The sequence below is a fragment of the Falco cherrug genome, chromosome 8 (assembly GCF_023634085.1).
Source record: "Falco cherrug isolate bFalChe1 chromosome 8, bFalChe1.pri, whole genome shotgun sequence".
NCBI lineage: Eukaryota > Metazoa > Chordata > Aves > Falconiformes > Falconidae > Falco > Falco cherrug.
The window spans coordinates 45,905,773-45,924,549 of record NC_073704.1 but is presented as its reverse complement, the minus strand read 5'-3'; the positions used below and the strand labels follow the sequence as shown (position 1 = coordinate 45,924,549).

The 18,777-nt window shown below is 54.1% G+C and overlaps 2 protein-coding genes across 5 annotated transcripts in view; one reads left to right on the top strand and one right to left on the bottom strand.

Annotated features, from left to right (window-relative positions):
- Positions 1-4,887: 4,887 nt before the first annotated feature.
- Positions 4,888-15,041, top strand: PCDH12 (protocadherin 12). Of its 2 annotated transcripts, XM_027797681.2 has the most exons (5): positions 4,888-7,079; positions 7,644-7,989; positions 8,521-8,615; positions 9,559-9,710; positions 14,209-15,041. In XM_027797681.2, the coding sequence occupies exons 1-5, from the start codon at positions 5,083-5,085 to the stop codon at positions 14,571-14,573; spliced, it is 2,955 nt and encodes a 984-aa protein (XP_027653482.2). In that variant the 5' UTR covers positions 4,888-5,082; the 3' UTR covers positions 14,574-15,041. The 2 variants fall into 2 exon arrangements, with proteins under 2 accessions (XP_027653482.2, XP_027653481.2); XM_027797680.2 differs by having other exon boundaries at positions 4,888-7,989.
- Positions 12,106-18,777, bottom strand: part of DELE1 (DAP3 binding cell death enhancer 1) — a 22,648-nt gene continuing 15,976 nt past the window's right edge. For 2 of the 3 annotated variants that reach the window (XM_055717502.1, XM_055717504.1), the window contains 2 exons: positions 18,361-18,619; positions 12,106-14,585 (listed from right to left, as the gene is read on the bottom strand). In XM_055717502.1, coding sequence (XP_055573477.1) covers positions 18,369-18,619 — 251 coding nt within the window. In that variant the 3' untranslated portion in view covers positions 12,106-14,585; positions 18,361-18,368. Of the gene's footprint in view, positions 14,586-15,181; positions 15,688-18,360; positions 18,620-18,777 lie in introns of those variants that run through there. The other variant, XM_055717503.1, reaches the window with a different exon arrangement.

The window sequence follows — 18,777 nt, the reverse complement described above, 5'->3', positions numbered from 1 at the left end:
TTTGCAGCCGCTGGGGACTCGTAAAGGTCTGATTTGTGTTACAGCATGCTGTGGCCTAGATCTATCACTTACACGGCAGCGGAGCGGGGAGCCCCGCGCTGCAAAGCGCTTGGTGATGTTCAGGTAGCTCAGGCTGTCAACCCAAACCCCAGTAACGCTGGTGGGGAGCGGGGTCCTGCTCCCCCGGCCGGGTCCTGCGCCCCGAGCCCCCAGCCCGGGAGGTGCCAGCAGCCCCGGCACCATACGGCCCTCTCTGAAAGATCTACTGTTGAAGTTACGTTACGGCCTTGGGGATTTTTGCCATGTATTTCATTTGCAAACAGATATTGAGATATAACCTTTTGAAATACAGGGAAAAAAATTACTGTAAGATTCATAATGGCAAACTAGATCATATAAAGCAGCGATGCTCTTTTGCCAGCTTCCTCCTCCGGCAGGACACCAAGGGTTGCATCTCAGCTCCGCTTCTCATTGCTTCCTCCTGCACAATAAAATGTCCTTTTTATAGATTCTCCTCCTTTATATTTGGCCAGCTCTACCGCTACCCGCTTACAGGATTGCTCTTTGTAGCACAAATCTTTGTAAAATACATCAGGGTTCGCCAGTGGCAGAGGCTGCGGGTGCAAATTATTGTAACGATATCACTCTCTATTCAAACGCAGAACTTGTTCCAATTTATTTCACTTAGAACTTTCTTCCCTTCCTTAACAGTAACCTTTCTATGCGCCCAGAGCAGCAGGAACTCCCCTTATCGCCCCCCCCCCCCCGCACCGGGGAGCCCCGGGGCGCAGGGCAGGAGCGGGCGGAGGCACCGGGGCAGGGGAGCGCCCCGCTCGGCGGGGGGGGGGGTGGGGGGGCGCTGGGGGCGGGGGGCTCCGCTCGGGGCTGCCCGGGGGGTGCGGGGCTGGGGGAGGGGGCCGGAGCATCGGCAGGGGCTGGGGGGGAGGGGCAGCACGGCCATCACCGCCCGCGGAGCTGGCAGCCAGCTCAGCCCACCCTGGGCCTCTGCTGGGGGGGGGGGGGGCGGGGACCCTTGGGGGGGGAGGGGGGGTTGTTGCTTGCCGAGGGCCTGGGGGCTCCCTGCGCCTCGTTGCCCGGGACGGGGGGAGCCCGGGGGCTGCGGCAGAGCCGAGCGTGGAGCAGCAGTGGGCTCTGCTGGCGGAGGGAGCAGCTGCAGGCGGGGGGGTGGGGGTGGGGGGAGCCCGCAGCGAGGGGAGCCCCTCTGCGGGGGATGCCCTCTCCGTGGGAGCCCCTCTGCGGGGGGATGCCCCTGGCTCGGGCTCCCCGGTGCGAGGGGGTCGTTGCTGGGGGAGGGGCTGGAAGCGGGTACAGGGAGGTCTTCGCTGCGATGCAGGATGAGGTGCTGAGCAGCCCGGCCCAGAGGGACCTGGCGGGTGGGGGGCCGGACCTGGCGGCGTGTGGAGGTCTCTCGCGGTCAGCATCACCGTCTGGTTTGATGGAGATGAGCCAGGGGCCCCTGAGCGAAGGTCCATCCGCCTCCTGCAGGTCTGTGCGCTCGCCGGTTGGGGTGAGAGGGGGAACAACGTCCTTCCCCCCGGGCAGAGCCCCCCAGGAGCCTCCCCAGCCCCCGCAGGCAGCTGCGGCCCGGGCAGGTCCTGGGCTGCCTTGTGCACCTGCACCCAGCGCCCCAGACAGCAAACGCACAGGGACGGATTGAGAAAACCCTTTTTCCTGCTGAAAAGGGAGCGATGCTTCTAGAGAAGCGAATCCTGTCTTTGAAGGGCTGAAAACTGGGACAGCTGAGAGGAAAAAGCTGCGCTGCCCGGTGAGGCACCAGCCCGTGAGCAGCAGCCGTATTCCACTTGCTCCATCCAGACTCGCAGCCATCCTGCTGCTGGGGCTGGTGCTCCGAGGCGCGGAGCTGAGCCTGGCAGAGCGCCCCGGCAGAGCCCCGAGCACCCGAATGAGGCCCAAGCCTGGTACGTCTTTAGCCGTGCTCGTTTTGAACTCTTCTCCCTTGGATGTTGTTTTTCATTATTGGATTTGGAAGAAGTTTTTCTTCCCTTCTCCTTTTGCTGGCACTGGCGATGTGCAGTGCAGCGTGTGGTTCCCAGCTCAGGCCAAGCCAGCCCAAACCGGCAAACCCGGCGTGCAGATCCCCCCTGTGCCTCGGCACCCGAAGTAATGGCCGGGCTGCTCTGCCGTGTGATGGATGGTGAGCGTGTGGTGCCTCGAGTGCAGCTCTGCACCCCGGGAGCTTCGGGTGTCCCTGTGTCCGTGCTCTGGAGCCGGGAGACCAGCTGGGCGTCAGAGGAGATGGATTTCACACCAGCACGTTGCATTTACATCTGCTGCGGGCACTAATCGCATCACACAGAAGCTGAAGACTACTGCTGCAATAACTGGATAGAACTGATGCTCTTCCCGAGCTTTAAATGAAGGTCTGAGGTGCAGCCAGCTCCTAGGGGTGAGATTTTATGTTCATAGACACATTGTCTATGGAGGTCTTGAAGAACCTGCACGTTGGAAACCTGCCTGTGCGTGAGCAGGAGACCTGTGCTGCTTCTAGCACCAGATCCCATTTTACTGTCGATGCTTCTGGCAAGTCTTAGCTCAACTCCATCTTTCTTTTCTATTTTCTTTGTCAGCATTACTTTGTCCATCTTCCCCCAAGACGCAGCCGCATGGTTTGCAGCTCAGCAATGCTTTTGCAGCATTCTGCAGCCACCTTCCCTGCAAACTGCCGATGGCCTGATGGCCTGGGGTCACAGGTCTGGTCTACAGGGATTTATTCCTGAAGCATCGTAATAATTAATGCATTAGCTCCTCCAGCTCCTTGTCTCCTGGGCAGTCTAGATCTGCCACCGGTGCTGGTATCTGTACAGCTGGAATGGGGACAGGACGGCCTGGGGGGGGTGGGGGTGGCAACAGTGCTCGGAGGGGGGTCATCGCCCTCATCTTGGTGACTGTGACTTCTCATCCCAGCGCCGGGACTGTCACATCAGCCCCTCCCTGTGGTGGCTGAGAAAACTGGTGCCCAACCCCCCATCTGCCTCCCTGCCTTTGGGGAGGAAAAGGAGCCGTTTGGGGCTGCAGCAGCCTAAGGGGCATTGTCCCCCCAGCTGGGGGGGGGGGGGGGGCTCCACCAAGCAGGGTCCAGCACACGTGGGCGCAGCGCTGGGGGGGAACAGGCCTCCCATTACACCAGTGGTGGGTTAAACATGGGGCACGTGGTGAGGCTGGCTTGTTCTGCAGGTGGCTTGGGAGGTGGCGGGGAGAAGGAGAGGTCCTGCAGGGCTCTTTGGGGAACCCCCCAGTTCTCAGGTGTAATATTTATTTCCTTTCCTTGGTGATATTTCAGTGTGGTTCTTCTGTTCCTCTCCATCCCTGAAAGGGAAGGCATAAAAAAAGGGAGGTGGAAGGATGAGACTCCCCCCAGAAGGAAGTAACCCCCACCCCCCACCCCCCAAAAGCAGGGCACGGGCTGGGAGACATCCGCTTCTCCATCCGCAGCTCTGCGGGCAGCAGCAAGCGCCGGAGCATCCCTCTGGGAGAGCCAGTGTGCTGGCTTTGCTCAGCTGAGGAGGAAACGAAAGCACAAAGCAGGGAAATGACTTGGCAAAGGTCACCTGGCGCTGGGACTGAGCCCAGGGATAGCAGCACCAGGTCTGCCACGGCTGAGCTGTGCTGCTCCATCCCCCCGGTGTGCTGAGCGGTGGCACTGACCCGGCTGGTCGGCACTGGGGTGGGCTTGCTGGCGCTGTTCATTGTGGCATTAAAATTTACCATAATAAAGTGAAGAAAGCTGTGAGAGGAGCAAGGAGGGATGGGAATAGGATGGGGTGCCCATCAAGGCTGGAAAAGCAGGACAAGGGCAAGATGGGCATTGGTGGGATACCAGTAGCTGCCTGGTAGACATGGGGGGCAGAACAAAGATGATGTGGCTGGTGGGGCTCAAACCATGCCACGAGGATGCTCTTGCTCTCCGTAACGGCCAAGGAAGCTTCTGCACTGACCTTCCTGGTCCCGAATGCCTTCCAGACCCAAAGTGCAGCCCAGGCTGGGGTACCTGGGCTCTGCAGGCAGCCCGCTGCCCGCTCCCGTGCTTGCTTAGGAGGAACACATGGAACAGCTTGGCCAGGGAGCGGGGTACGGCTGCACAGGCTGTCCCAGCGTGGGGGCTCGGGGTGAGATTCTGAAATAAGGTAAAGAAGGGATTTGGTGGTGCTGAATCAGCGCTGGGTGAGGAGTGAGGCTGGGGAAATCAAAGCGGAGCCAAGCTGGAGACAGAGCATGTGCCAAGCCGGGGGGGCTGGCCAGGCCAGACGGATGCAGGGGATGGGGAGAGGCCTGACAGGACGCAGGTCACATCTGCCAGTGCCTCCTTTCTTCCCCTGTGCCCACCTGCCTGTGTTTGATGTGGCAACGCTCCCAGTGATTCATTAGCTCATTTTGGTGTGTCCAGGTGAAAATGAAGCCGTGACATAATCAAAAGCCATATGTAGAAAAAGGTGACATGGGCATGTTGCCATCAAAACTGACAGCAAGGAGCAGGGATTGTGTGCTGGATTTAGGCAAAATGAAGTCAGTAATCTACCAGCATGGGGAACGAGCCTCTGGGTTAATGCAAGAGCTGAAGTCCATCATCACCAGTCCCTGCAGATGTCTTCCCGAGGCACACAGGAGGCTTTGCAGATGGGTTAGGGTCTGCCTGCAGGACCTCTGTAAAATACGTTTTACAGGTGACAGCAGGCGGAGGTGGTGGTCCCTGCTGGTTGGGAACAGAGGGCACTTTCACACCCCTCTCCCAGCTGGGAAGCCACGCTGCCCCACGAGCCCCCACCCCGCTTTGTACCAGCCCGGTCCTCCCTTTTCCTGTAGGTGGGGTTTCCATAGGAAACACGCTGGTCCACCTCCTGGCCTGGCTGCTGCTCCCCGGCTGAGGCAGTGGTGGTGACAGTCCCTTCTGCTCCGGGCTGAGTTTTTCAGCCTGGGGAACAACTGGCTCTCCTGGCTGTCCCCTGATGATGGCAGCGTGGGGGACAGCCGCCAGACTCACGCAGGATTTTTTCTCCTTTCCAACCGGTGGCTGGCACCCACAGGACCTGGAGATGGGAGAGGATGCCAAGGATGTGCAGTCGCCGTAGGGACCGTTTGGGTATGCGGCGGCAGGCGGGCAAGCCCACAGCAGCGGGCCGGGGCAGTGGGGTGCTGGGCTTTGCCAGCATCATGCTGCTGCTGAGCCGCTCCGCTCTCCATCTCCCAGCCTTGTGGTGGTACCTCTTCCTCTCCGCCGATGCCCAGGAGGTGGCCACGTTCACGGTGCAGTACCGGGTGTTTGAAGAAGTGCCACTGGGAACGGTGATAGGGACGCTGGCTGAGCACTTTGAGGAGGGCGAGAGTGGCGAGACAGTGGATGCCTTCCAGCTGATGGAGACCCCCGGGAGGTTCCCACTGCACGTGGGGAGCAGGGATGGGGTGCTCAGCACGGCTGGGCGGGTGGACAGGGAGCAGCTGTGCCGGCACAGTGATCCCTGCTGGGTCTCGTTCGATGTGCTGGCCAACCAAAACCTGGCTCTGATTCATGTGGCTGTGCAAGTGCTGGACATCAATGACAATGCGCCACAGTTCCCCACGCCCGAGCTGGAGCTGGAGATGTCAGAGAGCGCATCCCTGCGGACGCGGATCCCACTGGATCGAGCCCTGGATGCTGATGCTGGCCCCAATGCCCACTGCTCCTACACCCTCTCCCCCAGTGAGCATTTTTCTCTGGAGGTTGTCTCCAGCTCTGATGGGACAAGGCATGCAGAGCTCATTGTCGTTAAAGAAGTGGACCGGGAGCTGCACTCCTCCTTCGACCTTGTGCTGACGGCTGCTGATCATGGGGAGCCACCAAAATCAGGTACCGCTTTAATTAAAGTAATTGTTCTCGACTCCAATGATAATAGCCCCGTCTTTGCAGAGAGCTCTTTGACGGTCGAGGTTCGGGAGGATGCTCTGCCCGGGACCCTCCTTGTGACGGTCACAGCCACTGACCCCGACCAGGGTCCCAACGGGGAGATCGAGTACAGCCTGAGCAGGCATGCACCCCTGGAAGTGCTAAACGCTTTCGGCATCAACGCCCGCACGGGCAGCATCTTCCTGAAGCACCCACTGGACTACGAGGAAACCCATGCCTACGAGCTGGATGTGCAAGCCCGGGACCTGGGTGCAAACCCCATTCCGGCACACTGCAAGATCCTGGTCAAAGTCCTGGATGTCAATGACAACGCTCCTGATGTCCATGTCACCTGGGCCGCGCGGGCGCCTGTGCTCTCGGAAGCGCTCCCCAAAGACAGCTTCGTGGCTCTGGTGACGGCCAGCGACCCTGATTCGGGAAGCAATGGGCAAGTCCATTGCTCCCTCAGTCAAGGGTACGAGCACTTCAGGCTGAAGAGGACCAACAGCCACAGCTACATGCTGATGACCAACACCACGCTGGACAGGGAGCTGCGTGCCGAGTACAACCTGACGTTGGTGGTGCGGGACCAGGGTGACCACTCCTTGGCCGTGCTGAAGCACCTCACCATCTGCATCAGCGATGTCAATGACAATGCCCCCTCCTTCGAGAAGGCTGCCTATGAGGTTGCTGTTGCTGAGAACAGTGAAGCACCTGCCTTCTTGCTCACGGTCTGTGCCACTGACCCTGACCTGGATTTCAACGGGAAAATTACGTACAGCATCCCGGACTCCTCTGCTTTGGGTCTGGTCTCAATTGACCCCACCACTGGGGATGTTTTTGCCCTCCAAGCTTTTGATTATGAGCAGGAGAGGAGTCTGGAGTTCCTGGTGACCGCTGAGGATGGTGGGCATCCCCGGCTGGCATCCAACGTCTCCATCAGGCTGGCTGTGCTCGACCGCAATGATAACGCACCTGTCATCACCACGCCAGCGCTGGTGGGAGGCACAGCTGTGCTGTCCGTCCTGGTCAATGCAGAGACGGGGTGCTTCTGGGTGGTCCCTGGGAATGGGAGCACCCAAGGGACTGCAGCAGTGACCAATGTGTCATGTACCAGCACTCCCTTCCTCTTCACCATCGCGGCCAGGGATGTCGACTCTGGTATCAATGGGGCTCTCCGGTATGATCTGGTGGGTGGGGATGATGCTGGGCTCTTCATCCTGGACCCGTTCCTGGGGCAGGTCTTCCTCAATGCCAGCAACGCCAGCAGCCTTGCTGGCAGCGAGCAGGAGCTGGTGGTCCGGGTGAGTGACAAGGGGGACATCCCCCTGCACAGCCTGGCTCGGGTCCACTTAGTTTTCCGGCATCAGGGGGCATTCTCCAAAATCTCAGCCCAGGATCCCAGCTGGCTGAGCCCGTACCTGGTGGTCTTTATCTGCCTGGCTGCTGTCCTGGGCGGGTGCCTTCTCCTTTTGGCTTTAACCCTGTCCTTGCGTAAGAAGGAGAAGAAGGACGGCATGGCATACAACTGCAGGGAGGCAGAGGATGCCCGCAGGCAGCAGCAGCTCAAGAAGCCGCACAGGCAGATCCAGAAGACCGACATCCACCTCGTCCCGCTGCTCCGGGGCCGGCCCCAGGAGGCTGAGCTCCCCCGTCCCTGCCAGGAGGATCTGCCCGGCACAGCTGCCCCTGTGCCGGGGGGTTCCCCACAGCCTCCCCTCCACCTCACCCCCACTCTCTACAGGACCCTGAGAAATCAGAGGACCCAAAAAGACTCAGATGAGCAGCAGGGGACCTTCAACCTGCCCATCCTGCAGCGTCGACCATGCCAACCCCACAGACAGAAAAATCCGTCGAAAGATGCTGTGAGTCCCCCAGATGCACCACCGCACTGCAAGAGCTTGGTGAAGCCACTGCAGGGGCCCGCGGGACAGCCCCCACTGCCACCCAGCAAGCCCGTGGGTGCTGGGGGACCTGGGCAGCCACAGCCCCACCAGCACATCCTCAGGAGCCTGGTCCGGTTGTCACTGGTGGCACTGGCGGAGCAGAGCCCCACTGGGGAGTTTGCGATGGAGTCGCCCCCGGTGCAGGTAGGGGCTGCCCTGTGTGTTGCTGAAGGTGTGCACCCCTTCCCCTCCCCCCAGCCCCCCAGCCCCCCAGCCCCTGCCCCAAATCCTTCCTTGCCCAGGTCTTGCACACTCTGGGGCGGTGGGAATGTGCAACCTGATGGTCTTTGGTTTTCTCTTCTCCCAGCCCTGGGCAGAGGTGCCCCAGCAGCAGGGGCTGGGTAGGACCAGTGGCCACCCCACCACGGGCAGGGTCTCCTCACACCCACCAGGACACCCCAGGAGCTGGGGTGGAGGATGGCTGTTTCAGGGAGAAGGGGACAACCCTGTGCCCGCTTCCCCCGGGAGGGAATGGCCGGCAGAGACCGCGCAGGGGAGGCACGGGGGCCAGGTGGGCTGCCCAGCCGCTTGTTTTTCCCCCTGCATGGGGATGCTGGGCCATCTGCGGGAGGAGGAAACGCTATAAAAAGGCCGGGGGGCTCGGAGGGGACGTCCTGGCAGGAAGCAGCTTGAGTGGCGATCGTCGGGGCTCAACAGGCTTTTCCTGCCTTACAGCAAATCTCCCAGCTGCTCTCCCTGCTGCACCAGGGCCAGTTCCAGCCCAAAACAAACCACAGGGGAAACAAATACACGGCCAAGAACGGCAGCAGGTAAGGCTGGCTCTCAGCCCTCCCTTCCCCACGCCCCGTGTCCCTGTGTCTCTCCTGCCCCTGCCAGCCCCACTGGCCCTAAGAGCCTCCAAGGGCAGGAGACACCAGGGCAGCACACAAGGCAAAAACCTTGTCCCCAGTTTTGCTGACCTGAGACTGGGGATGTAGGTCCTCCCTTCAGGGGATGGATGTGCTCCTCTAGTCCTGGCTCCCCGTTGGTATCCACCTCCCTCCTAGGGCTGCTCTTTGCCTCCTCCCTGGGGCGAGGTCACCTGAGCTCCTCCATGGCCACGGACCATCTGCCTGCCCTCATCAGGGGAACACCAGTGTGTTCAAGTGCGATGGAGAGGTGCACTCATGAGCACAGAGGGTCCCAGCTTTGGAGGCAGCAGCACAAGGATGAGTTTTCTCTTGTCTCTGGGTACTTTCTTAGAGATGCTGTTGCCTGGTGACAAGTTTGGGGCATCTGTCCCTGTGCCAGGAGGCTGGTGAGGGAGGTGCTGCTAGCAGGGATGGGAAGGACTGAGAGATCCCAACTGTGTGCTGACGGTGTTCCCAGAGACAAACTTTATGGTCTTTATGGTGTTGGTGTCTCTGGGTGAATGCTCCTGAGGATGCCAGGGCTTCACCACCGCCTTGCCATGTCCCCCTGTCCTCACCTGCCCAGGTCATGGGCAGACAAAGCTTTCACCACCTTTCTCATCATCATTTCAATCTGCTGTTTAAAAAAACCCAAACCACCAAGTAAAGCCAAAACTCATTAATTGGCGGGGACTGAAATGATTATGCCATTGGTACTGTAAATGATGCACGGAGAGGATGCCCACACCCCACCTCTGGGCCAATTTGTGGGGGATAAAGACAACCACCTTCCCAGTAATCGGTGGCGCGGGGTTGTGCTGAGAGCTGAAGTGTGACTTGAGTGCTTTGGTCCCTGCGGCAGGGCCGCGGGGCTGGACACCGACTGCCTGAGCACGAAGGACAGCGGGCACGGCGAGAGCGAGGCAGAGGACCGCGATTCCGAGAGTGGGTTTGAACTCTCCGTGCAGCAGCTGGTGGGAGAGGAGCTGGAGACCCTCCTGGAGCCGCAGGCAGGTGAGGTGCCCACGCGGCTAGGAGCACACTGGGGCTGGTGGGGGGGCTCCAACAGCGGGATCTCCTCAAATGACACACTAACCCCACTTCAGAAGATAAACCTGGCTGGCTGCAGCGAGCCGGGGCACACCGGCTCCTAGGGGGGCCTCTGACAGTGGCAGGTGCCGGGACAGCATGTATGGAGCATCCTATGCTTTTGGTACCAGGCAGTTTTACAGCAAAGGGTCTTGCTGAGCTTTGCGTTGGACTTCTTCATGTTTAGTGGCTCTCGGTAGCTCCTTCCTCCCACGGATGTATCTGCTGTTGTTTAGCTGATTTGTGAGGTCGGCCTCTGTCACTGCGGAGGGGTGCAGTCCAGTTCAACCATGTGCTGTGCTGACCCGAGACCCTTCATTTCATGGTCTCCTAGTTCATGCAGAGTGGGAAAGGGGAAGAGTTGTCATTGTCAAGTCCCTGGAGATGTTATACACCCTTTGAGCACCCTCAAACTCCTGTTTCCTACCAGGCTGAACCAGTCCAGTCTCCTCTCCTGTGACCAACCTGTTACTAATTTTAGTGTATCTTTATTGAGATGTGGTGACCAGAAATGTGTGCAGTGTTTAGGGTACATCTACACCAATGGTCTAAGGTCTTCTGGTTTGTTCTTCATTCCTGTTCTGCCCAAGCTCCATGCTGAGCTCTGTTGCTGTTCATGGTGACTCCCAAATCCCTCCTCTGCGTGATGGGGGTGTCATCAATACGTGACATGTCACCCCCCATGAGAGTTATTCAACAGCTGGTGACTCAGAAATCCACCAGCCACTTTTTGCTCATGGCACTCAGTATTATCAGCAACTCTCCGCTTTTATGTTGTTGGGTGCTTTAGTGGAGTCAACACCAATGCCATCCACTTCTCCATGTCATTTATCACTATGTTGAATGGATACTCTGGGACTCCACTAATGACTTCCCTTTGTGGGGGAGATTATTCAGTCCTACCCTCGCTTCTCAAATATCTATTAGTCCCTAACAGAACCTGGCTGCTAATTCAGGGACAGCTCAGGTCCCCTGCGAGCCTGGCTGGTGCTCTTCTGCAAGCTCAGGTGTCCTCTGTCAGCCAGGACTTTTCACCTCTTCCAAAGATGCCAACAAATTTGCAAAACGCAATTCCCCACCCTGCAAATGCCATATCAGTTCTTGTCTGAATGGCAGGCACTCTGCTATTGGCTGAGTCTCGCTTACAATGATTTCTACGAATCTGCCTGCACCAGATTCACCTTCATGCGCTTAAAAACTTATGTCACAATTTCTACCTTCCCTTCCTCTGATACCATATTCATTTGCAGCAGTAGTTAATGAACAGCAGCTAATAAACCAAGCAATTTCATATCCGAGTTCCTCTAGCACTCTGGGGTGAATACCATCTGGGCCTGACATTTCCTACATGTTCCTTTTATTGATTTGTTCTAAAAATCTCTTCTACTGGTATTTCAATTTGAAAGAGTTGGGCTGACTCACGTCCTGTAGCAGAAATTTCATTGTGGAGCCTCTGTGCTCCTCCACAGCAAGAGGAACTCATTTAGGTTTGCTGCTGGGGTTGTTTTAATTCCAGAGTTGAGCATTTGCTGTGCTCTTACTTAGAGGGAGAACCACACTGCCTCTCTCCGTTTGCCTTCCTGCCCTTTTATGCTAGTAAGGAGCAAACAAAGGAAACGAGCTACAAGATTCCTCAGATTTAAAGCTCCCGCAGCCAAAAGCAGGGAGCAGACAGGCTGCCCAGCTCCATCCCATGGGTATACTGACATGCGCTGGCCCCAGTAAAGGGACTGGTGGCCCTGCTCAGCATGTCCATCCAGATCCAGTCCTGCCCAGACAGGCAGCATCCTAGAAAATCTGTGCTCTGGTGAGACATATCCATGAAGTGCCATCTCCCATGTTTCTTGGATTTGATAGGACACCCCCCCCACACCTTTTGCCAAATTACTGGAATTTCACAGTGACCACCAGTGGTGCGTGCTGAGGCTACGCTAGTGTGGTGCACCGGACATGGCAAAAGTGGCTGCCCTGTTTCAGTGGTGAAAAACCTTCACCACGAGCCCGGACCTTCCCAAAAAGGCAAAGGAGCGCAGACAAGGGAGCTGCTGGACTCCTTCCTTCTCTCCCAAACACAAACAGAGAAGCCGACCTGCATCCTGAGCGAGGAAGGAAGCGCTGCTTGCGTTCAGGAGTACCCTGACAGCTGGCTGAGGCTGGCTGGGCCTTTGTGCTGCTCGCAGCGGGGGCACTGCGCCGCTCATCTGTCCCAGCCAGTGCTCGGGTTGTTTATGCTGTGAGCATCGAGCTGTGGGCTGAACGCTCAGCACCGTCTATTAACACCTCTCTCTCAGCAGTGAAACGGCGTGCTCGCAGCAGCAGATGAGAGATATAACTTTATTGATTATAAAAACGACCCCACTCCCGAAACACCATTAAAATAATGCAGTAAAGAGTTATTAGTCAAATTAAACATACCTAATTACAAGGTTTCATGGTCACAGGGCCATCAGCCCACTGAGTGTTGGCTCTCCCCACAGCGAGCAGGCTACTGTGGTGCCCTGCTCCAGAGCTGAAGCATCAAAATATTCAGAGAATGCAGCAGCAGCTTCCTGCAGACTGAGGAGAAGAGAAATGTGGATGTTTTAGAGCAAAAACATGAGACTTCAGCACGCTTGGGAGATCTCTTAAGGAACAGTCACTGCGACTGAAAAAATGTTGAGACTGCAGAAAGAAATCCTGGAAGTTAAGCAACACAAAAGTATTCTGGGGCTTCAGCTCAAACAGAAATCTTAAGTGATGTGTCTGCCCTTCTCTACTCACCAGGTTTGAACCCCGGCTCTCATCCCCATCCCACCCCAGAACACAGCTGTTTTTCAGAGAAAAAGGATTAATTACTTAGCTGGCTGAGGAAGGAGACTCGTCTCAGTGACTGACTAGCCACAGACTGAGGACCATGCGTCCCAGGCTCTGGCAGGGTATTGATTTATCTTCTGGAAGCAGCACAATAAGTGCATTAGAATGGGGACCCTCCTTTCACAGGTCACTTTGTAAGTCAGAGCCACATAATTATTACACCACCACCAGCTCTTGCCATCTGACTGGGACTGTTGTGTTTTGTTACCAGACACCAGTTAATTGTTTTGCTGCTCTCTGACTCAAAACGTTTCGCCAACCTGATGGTCGCTTTGAACCTCCCAGCGGTTCTGGGTTATGCTTTGGAAATGGAGTGATGTGGGGCTGGAAGGCAGCGTCTGTGCACCACATCACGGAGTCTTGTTTACCAACTGCAAAGCTCTACCTTAAAAAACAAAAACCCTCGTTTCCTTTCCTGCCGTCTGATGAGGATGCTATTCCAGGCTCACCCTGCTATGGGGTCCTTCCTTTAATTTCCAGTATATGTTTATTCATGGACAGTTATAATCACTTCTTTTGCCAAAACTATTTTAAGCATGAAGATTTCCTTTGTCGGTGCTTATCTCATCAAAATAACGACAGGTTGCAGTCAGAACCCCAGTGAGCATTTGCTTCCTTAGGTGAAGCAACCCCTACCTCTCAGGGTGTCCATCACATAAGCCTGGACTCAATCCTGTTTTCATCTCAGAAGTTTTCTCTGCACTTCTGTCTTTCAGAGCCTCTTTCCTATGGATGGGTAATCAGATTTGTATGTAATACCCCTAATCAGATCTCACCAGACCTAGTAACAATACCACGAATATATCTTCATGCCGACAGGGAATACCTTGACCAACATATTGTATGATTTCATTTGCCCATTTCAGGGAAGAATCACATTACTGGCACACTAACGAGCCCGCAGCAACACCCACACCAGGCTCCCACTGCTCCTCATCTGTTTCCAATTGATGAACAACTACTTTATAGCTCAATTTTTTGTTACTAGTCTTCAACCACCCAGCTGCGCATTTTATAACCCAGAATTTCATTCTACTTCTGTTATTATTGTTTTTACAATAACCCCTTTCTTTTTGGTCTCAATATGCCTGCTTACAGCAAATTCCCACCCTAGAGCGACCCTTAAGGGAAGTCCACTAGTGACCTTCTTTCTGTCCAATACTTCCCCCTTGAAAGCTTTCCATTGTCATCTCTCCTTTAGCCAGTCCTAAACCCTCACTTTCTAGGGCTTTGCTAACAGTTTAGTGAAGTGCCACTTGAGGCTGCAACAAATGAGAAAGCAAAGTGATCCTAATGGTTATTACATTTAAAAAATCCCCCACAAACAAACCCAAAAAGCACAGTAGTTTTAAACCACTTCTAGTTTGGTTGATTTTTTTAAGCTTCTGGTTTGAAAAATGCTGCTGGTAGCTTATCTCTAGACCTGTTTACAATCGGTCCTCTCATAGCTGATTTCAGGAAGCCTCCTCGTTTCTCAGCATTTTTAAAAAATTCTTCTTTTTCTCTTTTCTCCTGTGGTCTCCTCTACTCCAGGTCTCACCAACAGTTCTTTTGTTTTCATTCCCTCCAGAGCTGGCCCTCAAGAGGCTGACGGCTGCTGACCCAGCATGGGTGGCTCGGCTCTCCTTGCCACTCACCAGTAATTACAAGGACAACGTCTTCTCCCCTGACTCTCCGCATTCACCTCAGGATGAGGAAGCTGCAAGGCAGGAGAAACCAAGGACCTTTGAGACCTTTGGCAAAGGTGCTGGGGCTGACTCAAACGCTGCTGGGACAAGACTGGCCAGCACTTTCCTTTCAGAAATGAGCACCCTCTTTGAAATGATTTTGTCCCAGAAGGTCCAAGTCCACAATGAAACAGGCTCGGGGCTTCTGCGGCAGCTATCGGCACACGGGAAGAGCCTTGGACTGGAAGACAGCGCTCCTGTTCTGTAGGCAGCTTGGCAGCTGTGATAAGGAGATAAGAGTCAGACAGAGCTTCCTTCTGCATTCGGGGTGCACACATGTGCTTTAACAGGGTCATTGTATTATCCTTATCCAGGCTGATCACACAGGCACATTTCTTCCTTTGCCTCATGCCATCAAATTGCTCCATCACTGATTTCACCTTGTTTAATTCCCTTCTACCTGCCTGTTCTTGCCTACCTAGCTTTCCTCTTCTTCCACCTTACTATCACACTCAAGCCACACAGCAGCAAAGGGCCCTTTTCTCCCAGGGCAGGCTGATTGAGGGGATGGGGGTTGTTAGATTAACCACAAGCACAACACAGTCAGCTACATCCACACGATCATAGTGCACCACAGACGATAAAATATTGCAGTCATGGACTTTGCAATGTGCCGCAGAGTTGGGCTCCAGGATCTCAGTTCTTATTTAAATAAAATTGTTTTTTTCTAACACTACCATCTCTGGAACAAGGTGCAGTATAGCTGATGTAATGATGTGTCGTCTGCAGAAAGCCTGAAATGGCAACTCACAAAGGAGACACCTGCCTGTTGTCTCCCACTGATACAGCTGGTGGGGTTCTACCACTACGAATGTGGCATTTTGTAAAACTCCCCAAAATCAGCACTAGCATCTCTCCTACGGCTGCATTAGGTGCCCACAATATCTTTCTCCACACTCTCTTTTGAGGCCATTGGATTTTGGAGCATAGTCCTTGCCCAGAAGCAGACAACAGATGGCTGGAGCCTGCCAAAGGTAACCTGGGAAAAGGGAAGCGTAAAAACACTGTTTTGCAATATTCAGCCAGAAGCTTCAACCATATTATGTTTTTTTACTTTGATCTGCATGTATGTGAGCTATAAGACAGTTTTAGGATAATAGCATGTGTAGGGAAACAAAGACACAGATATTAGTAACAAAGGAAGAAGCACACAGGTGGTGTTAACCAAGGGGATTTGCACTCACAGAGAACGGATAAGACAACAGTGGCATAAGCATCTGGAGTGCATCTGTAGGCTTACGCAGCAGTGCACGGATGGCAGGTAAGTGCTTCTGGATCGTGCACACATAGGACTCTTCTGTACCATAATTTGTGTCTTCCAACTGTGATACAAAACACCAGAACAAATTTGGGGCATGTGGCAAAGTGGCTGTACAGGTGAGAGAGAGTCGGGCTGTGGGAATGAGGGTAAGCCATCACCTCCGCTGCTAGCAGCGCACGATGTCATTGCTTGCTACAGTGACTACAAAAGCGAGGCTGAGAAGCGACTGCCAGCCCCTCCTCTGCTTGCCTTATCTTCACCATCTTTACATTAAAAATACTGCACTGACTTCACCACAGATACCACCGTTCACAACACAGGTTTCTCCAAAGCTTATCTGCTCCTGGTGGGGCTGCCGCATCAGGTGACTTTTGGGTGATATTTTTGGCTTTCATTTTGCTGTTAAGTTGAAAAAGAACAGGCAGCACAACCCAGCAGATATGATCCTGGAGCATCCCGAGTGTCCTACCTGCGCTCCTTTTCCATACACCTAGAAGTGACAGTGCCCTGCTTTTAGCGTGTACACACACAAACCACAGCAGCATACAATTATACAGATAATTTAAAGCAGAGTAAATGGGAAAGTTATCCCTTTTTGCTGCTCTTGGGACCAAATGACAAAAGCAACAGAGTAAGATTTCCCAGGTAGACTCTTCAATATCCAAAATATCCATTGTTGAATTTGGAGCTTCCAAAGAGCTTTACAGATGACCCCACCTCTGGCAATAAATGACACTGATGGGTTTGCCCGAGCTTGCTTATGCTGCTGCGCTGCTAACAGAAATATCTTGCTGTTTTGTTTCACAAACAAAACAGGCTCTTGCACCAAAACAATGACAATGAGCCAAATTCTAACTGAGTTGCAGCTGTGCTAACCACGAGGGAGGCATATCTATGACTGTGAGGAGATGCAGCCTTATGAGATTCCTCTGCATCTTGGGAACACACAGAGGACAAATACACAGCAAAACCTCACATCTTCCTCTGGAAATTTGCTTTGATGTGCCTGTCAAAGGACAATCTTTACACAAAAATACATTATAATAAGCAGCTTAAAAAGGAGACACATTCTTCTCTCTTGGTTCAACTTCCTGATTCTGCAAACTGCTTTCAGCCCCCCCAACACCTACCCCGTCCTGTCCTGACCAATGCGTAAGCATGCTGTGGATTATCACAGAATAGGAAATCCACCCGAGGAATTTCCTGCTACATGTATCCTGCTTGATAAAGGAAATGGTCTAAGAAAGTTTGGTCTGAGCAGAAAGAGAGACCAGAGTAAGAAGAACAATCAGATGTGTTGAGCTCTGGCTGTGCCCCTCCCTTGCTAAATGGAGACCACAGCAAGTTCAGGATGGGGCCATTGCCTTTGTTTTTCAGAGTCTGATCCACACAAAGCACCAGAGCACCATGGCTACAGGAAGCTGGGCAGTTTGTACAGATGCCCTTGAACCAGTTTAAACTGGTGTGGACAAATGTCTTTTTCCGGATTCAGCTGCCCCAGTGGAAGAAATTATCATACCAGCTGCTTGCCGCTGTCTGCCTGACAGTGGTTACTGCCCGCTGGGAGCATCCCTTATCCACTTCAGCGAAAATGAGCTGGCGTGCTTAGCAAACATGTACAATATAAATTTTGAAGCAAACCTTGCTCATCGTGACTCAAAGGGGTGTACCCATGGGAGCAGCTCGCTGCCAGAGCCGGAGGAAAAATAACTGGGGGCCGAAGGACACTGACAATGGTGCGGGATGGCTGAGGACAGCCATTACTCTCACTAGTACAGGTGGATCCATAAGCAATAGCCCACAAAAAAACTGTGCCCTAATAACCACAATTCACTGTCTTGCTTGCACAGGTTTGAAGGCAGATTAAACTGCCACAACAGCCAGGCAGAGACAAGCTGGTAGCAGAGCTGCTGGGGGAACAGCTAGCCTTGAAGTGAGATCAAATTGCCTCAGAGGTGGAGACCAGGCCCATCACAGAGTTACCTGCCTGTCGCAGCACTCTCCAAACCAGCCAGCTGCAACAAGGTCTTTTACCATCTCATACCAACATACTCTTCATGCCAGTCCCTCTGCTGCCTTCTCCTCAGCCAGGGCATGCAGTATCTCTCTTCTCTCTGCTTCTTCCTCCTCCCTCTTCCTTGGCTGCCCAATCACTTCCCAGAACCACCCACAGCTGCACCTTGTCTACATCAGCCAACCCACCGCCCCTGAAGCCAGCCCACAGCTGTATGTTATCAATATTAATTAACCCAGCTTCATTCCTCTACAATTCCCCCTTTTTTTTTCCTTTTTAACATTTCATACCTCATGTGTTTACCAATCATTACAAACTTTTTACAAATAAACTTTTCATATAGTCCTCTATAATTCCTCTACACCTGCCAACATCACTATATGGTGGCTTGCAAACCTCACTGGGGGACCATGTGCAAGATGTGCAGGGCTACTGAAATTATAGCCCCAAATCATATCACCGTGGCATGGTGGGAGTCCATACGTAGCTCTGTACAGAAATTAAGGAGCATACGAAACATCCCTGTATTGGAAGGTAGAGGGCTGGATGACACAGTGGCATAGGAGGTATCACAAGGTTTATTCTCAAAACCCTGCTATTTAAAAATGGCTCCTGTTCCATTAACAGAAAGCTTTTTCTTTCCACTCACTGCCAGCCCGTTTCCACCTCCACACAGACTAAGAAGAGCTGCCATCCCTTCTGCCTGCTTGTTTCACTTACCGACTGCTTTAGTAACAGCAGTGGTGGGGCTGCAAGCACTGCAGTTCCAGTGGCATTGCCCTGTTTCCGAGGGCATGTCTCCATCCTGCACCGCCGAGCACCATCATGTGGAGCCCGTCTGCGCTCCAGGAGTGGGGCAGGGCAGATTGTCTTGGCTGGGTGGCGTGGAGGCCTGCAGGCATACACTTAACAGCCCAGAAACAGGGGCTAGAGGAAGAAGTTCTCATTCCAGAAGAGAATGGAGGCTTTGTTCGCACATCTGAAAGTACATTAAAACAAGGTATTAATGACACATCATACGACGGGAACAGCTTCTCCACTTCAGCTCAACTGGAAATAGCTGGTAAGAAGTGGAAGAACTGAAAAGGACAAGTGCTCCCCTTCCCTGCAGTAAAACCGACTCCTTTTGCCATGGCC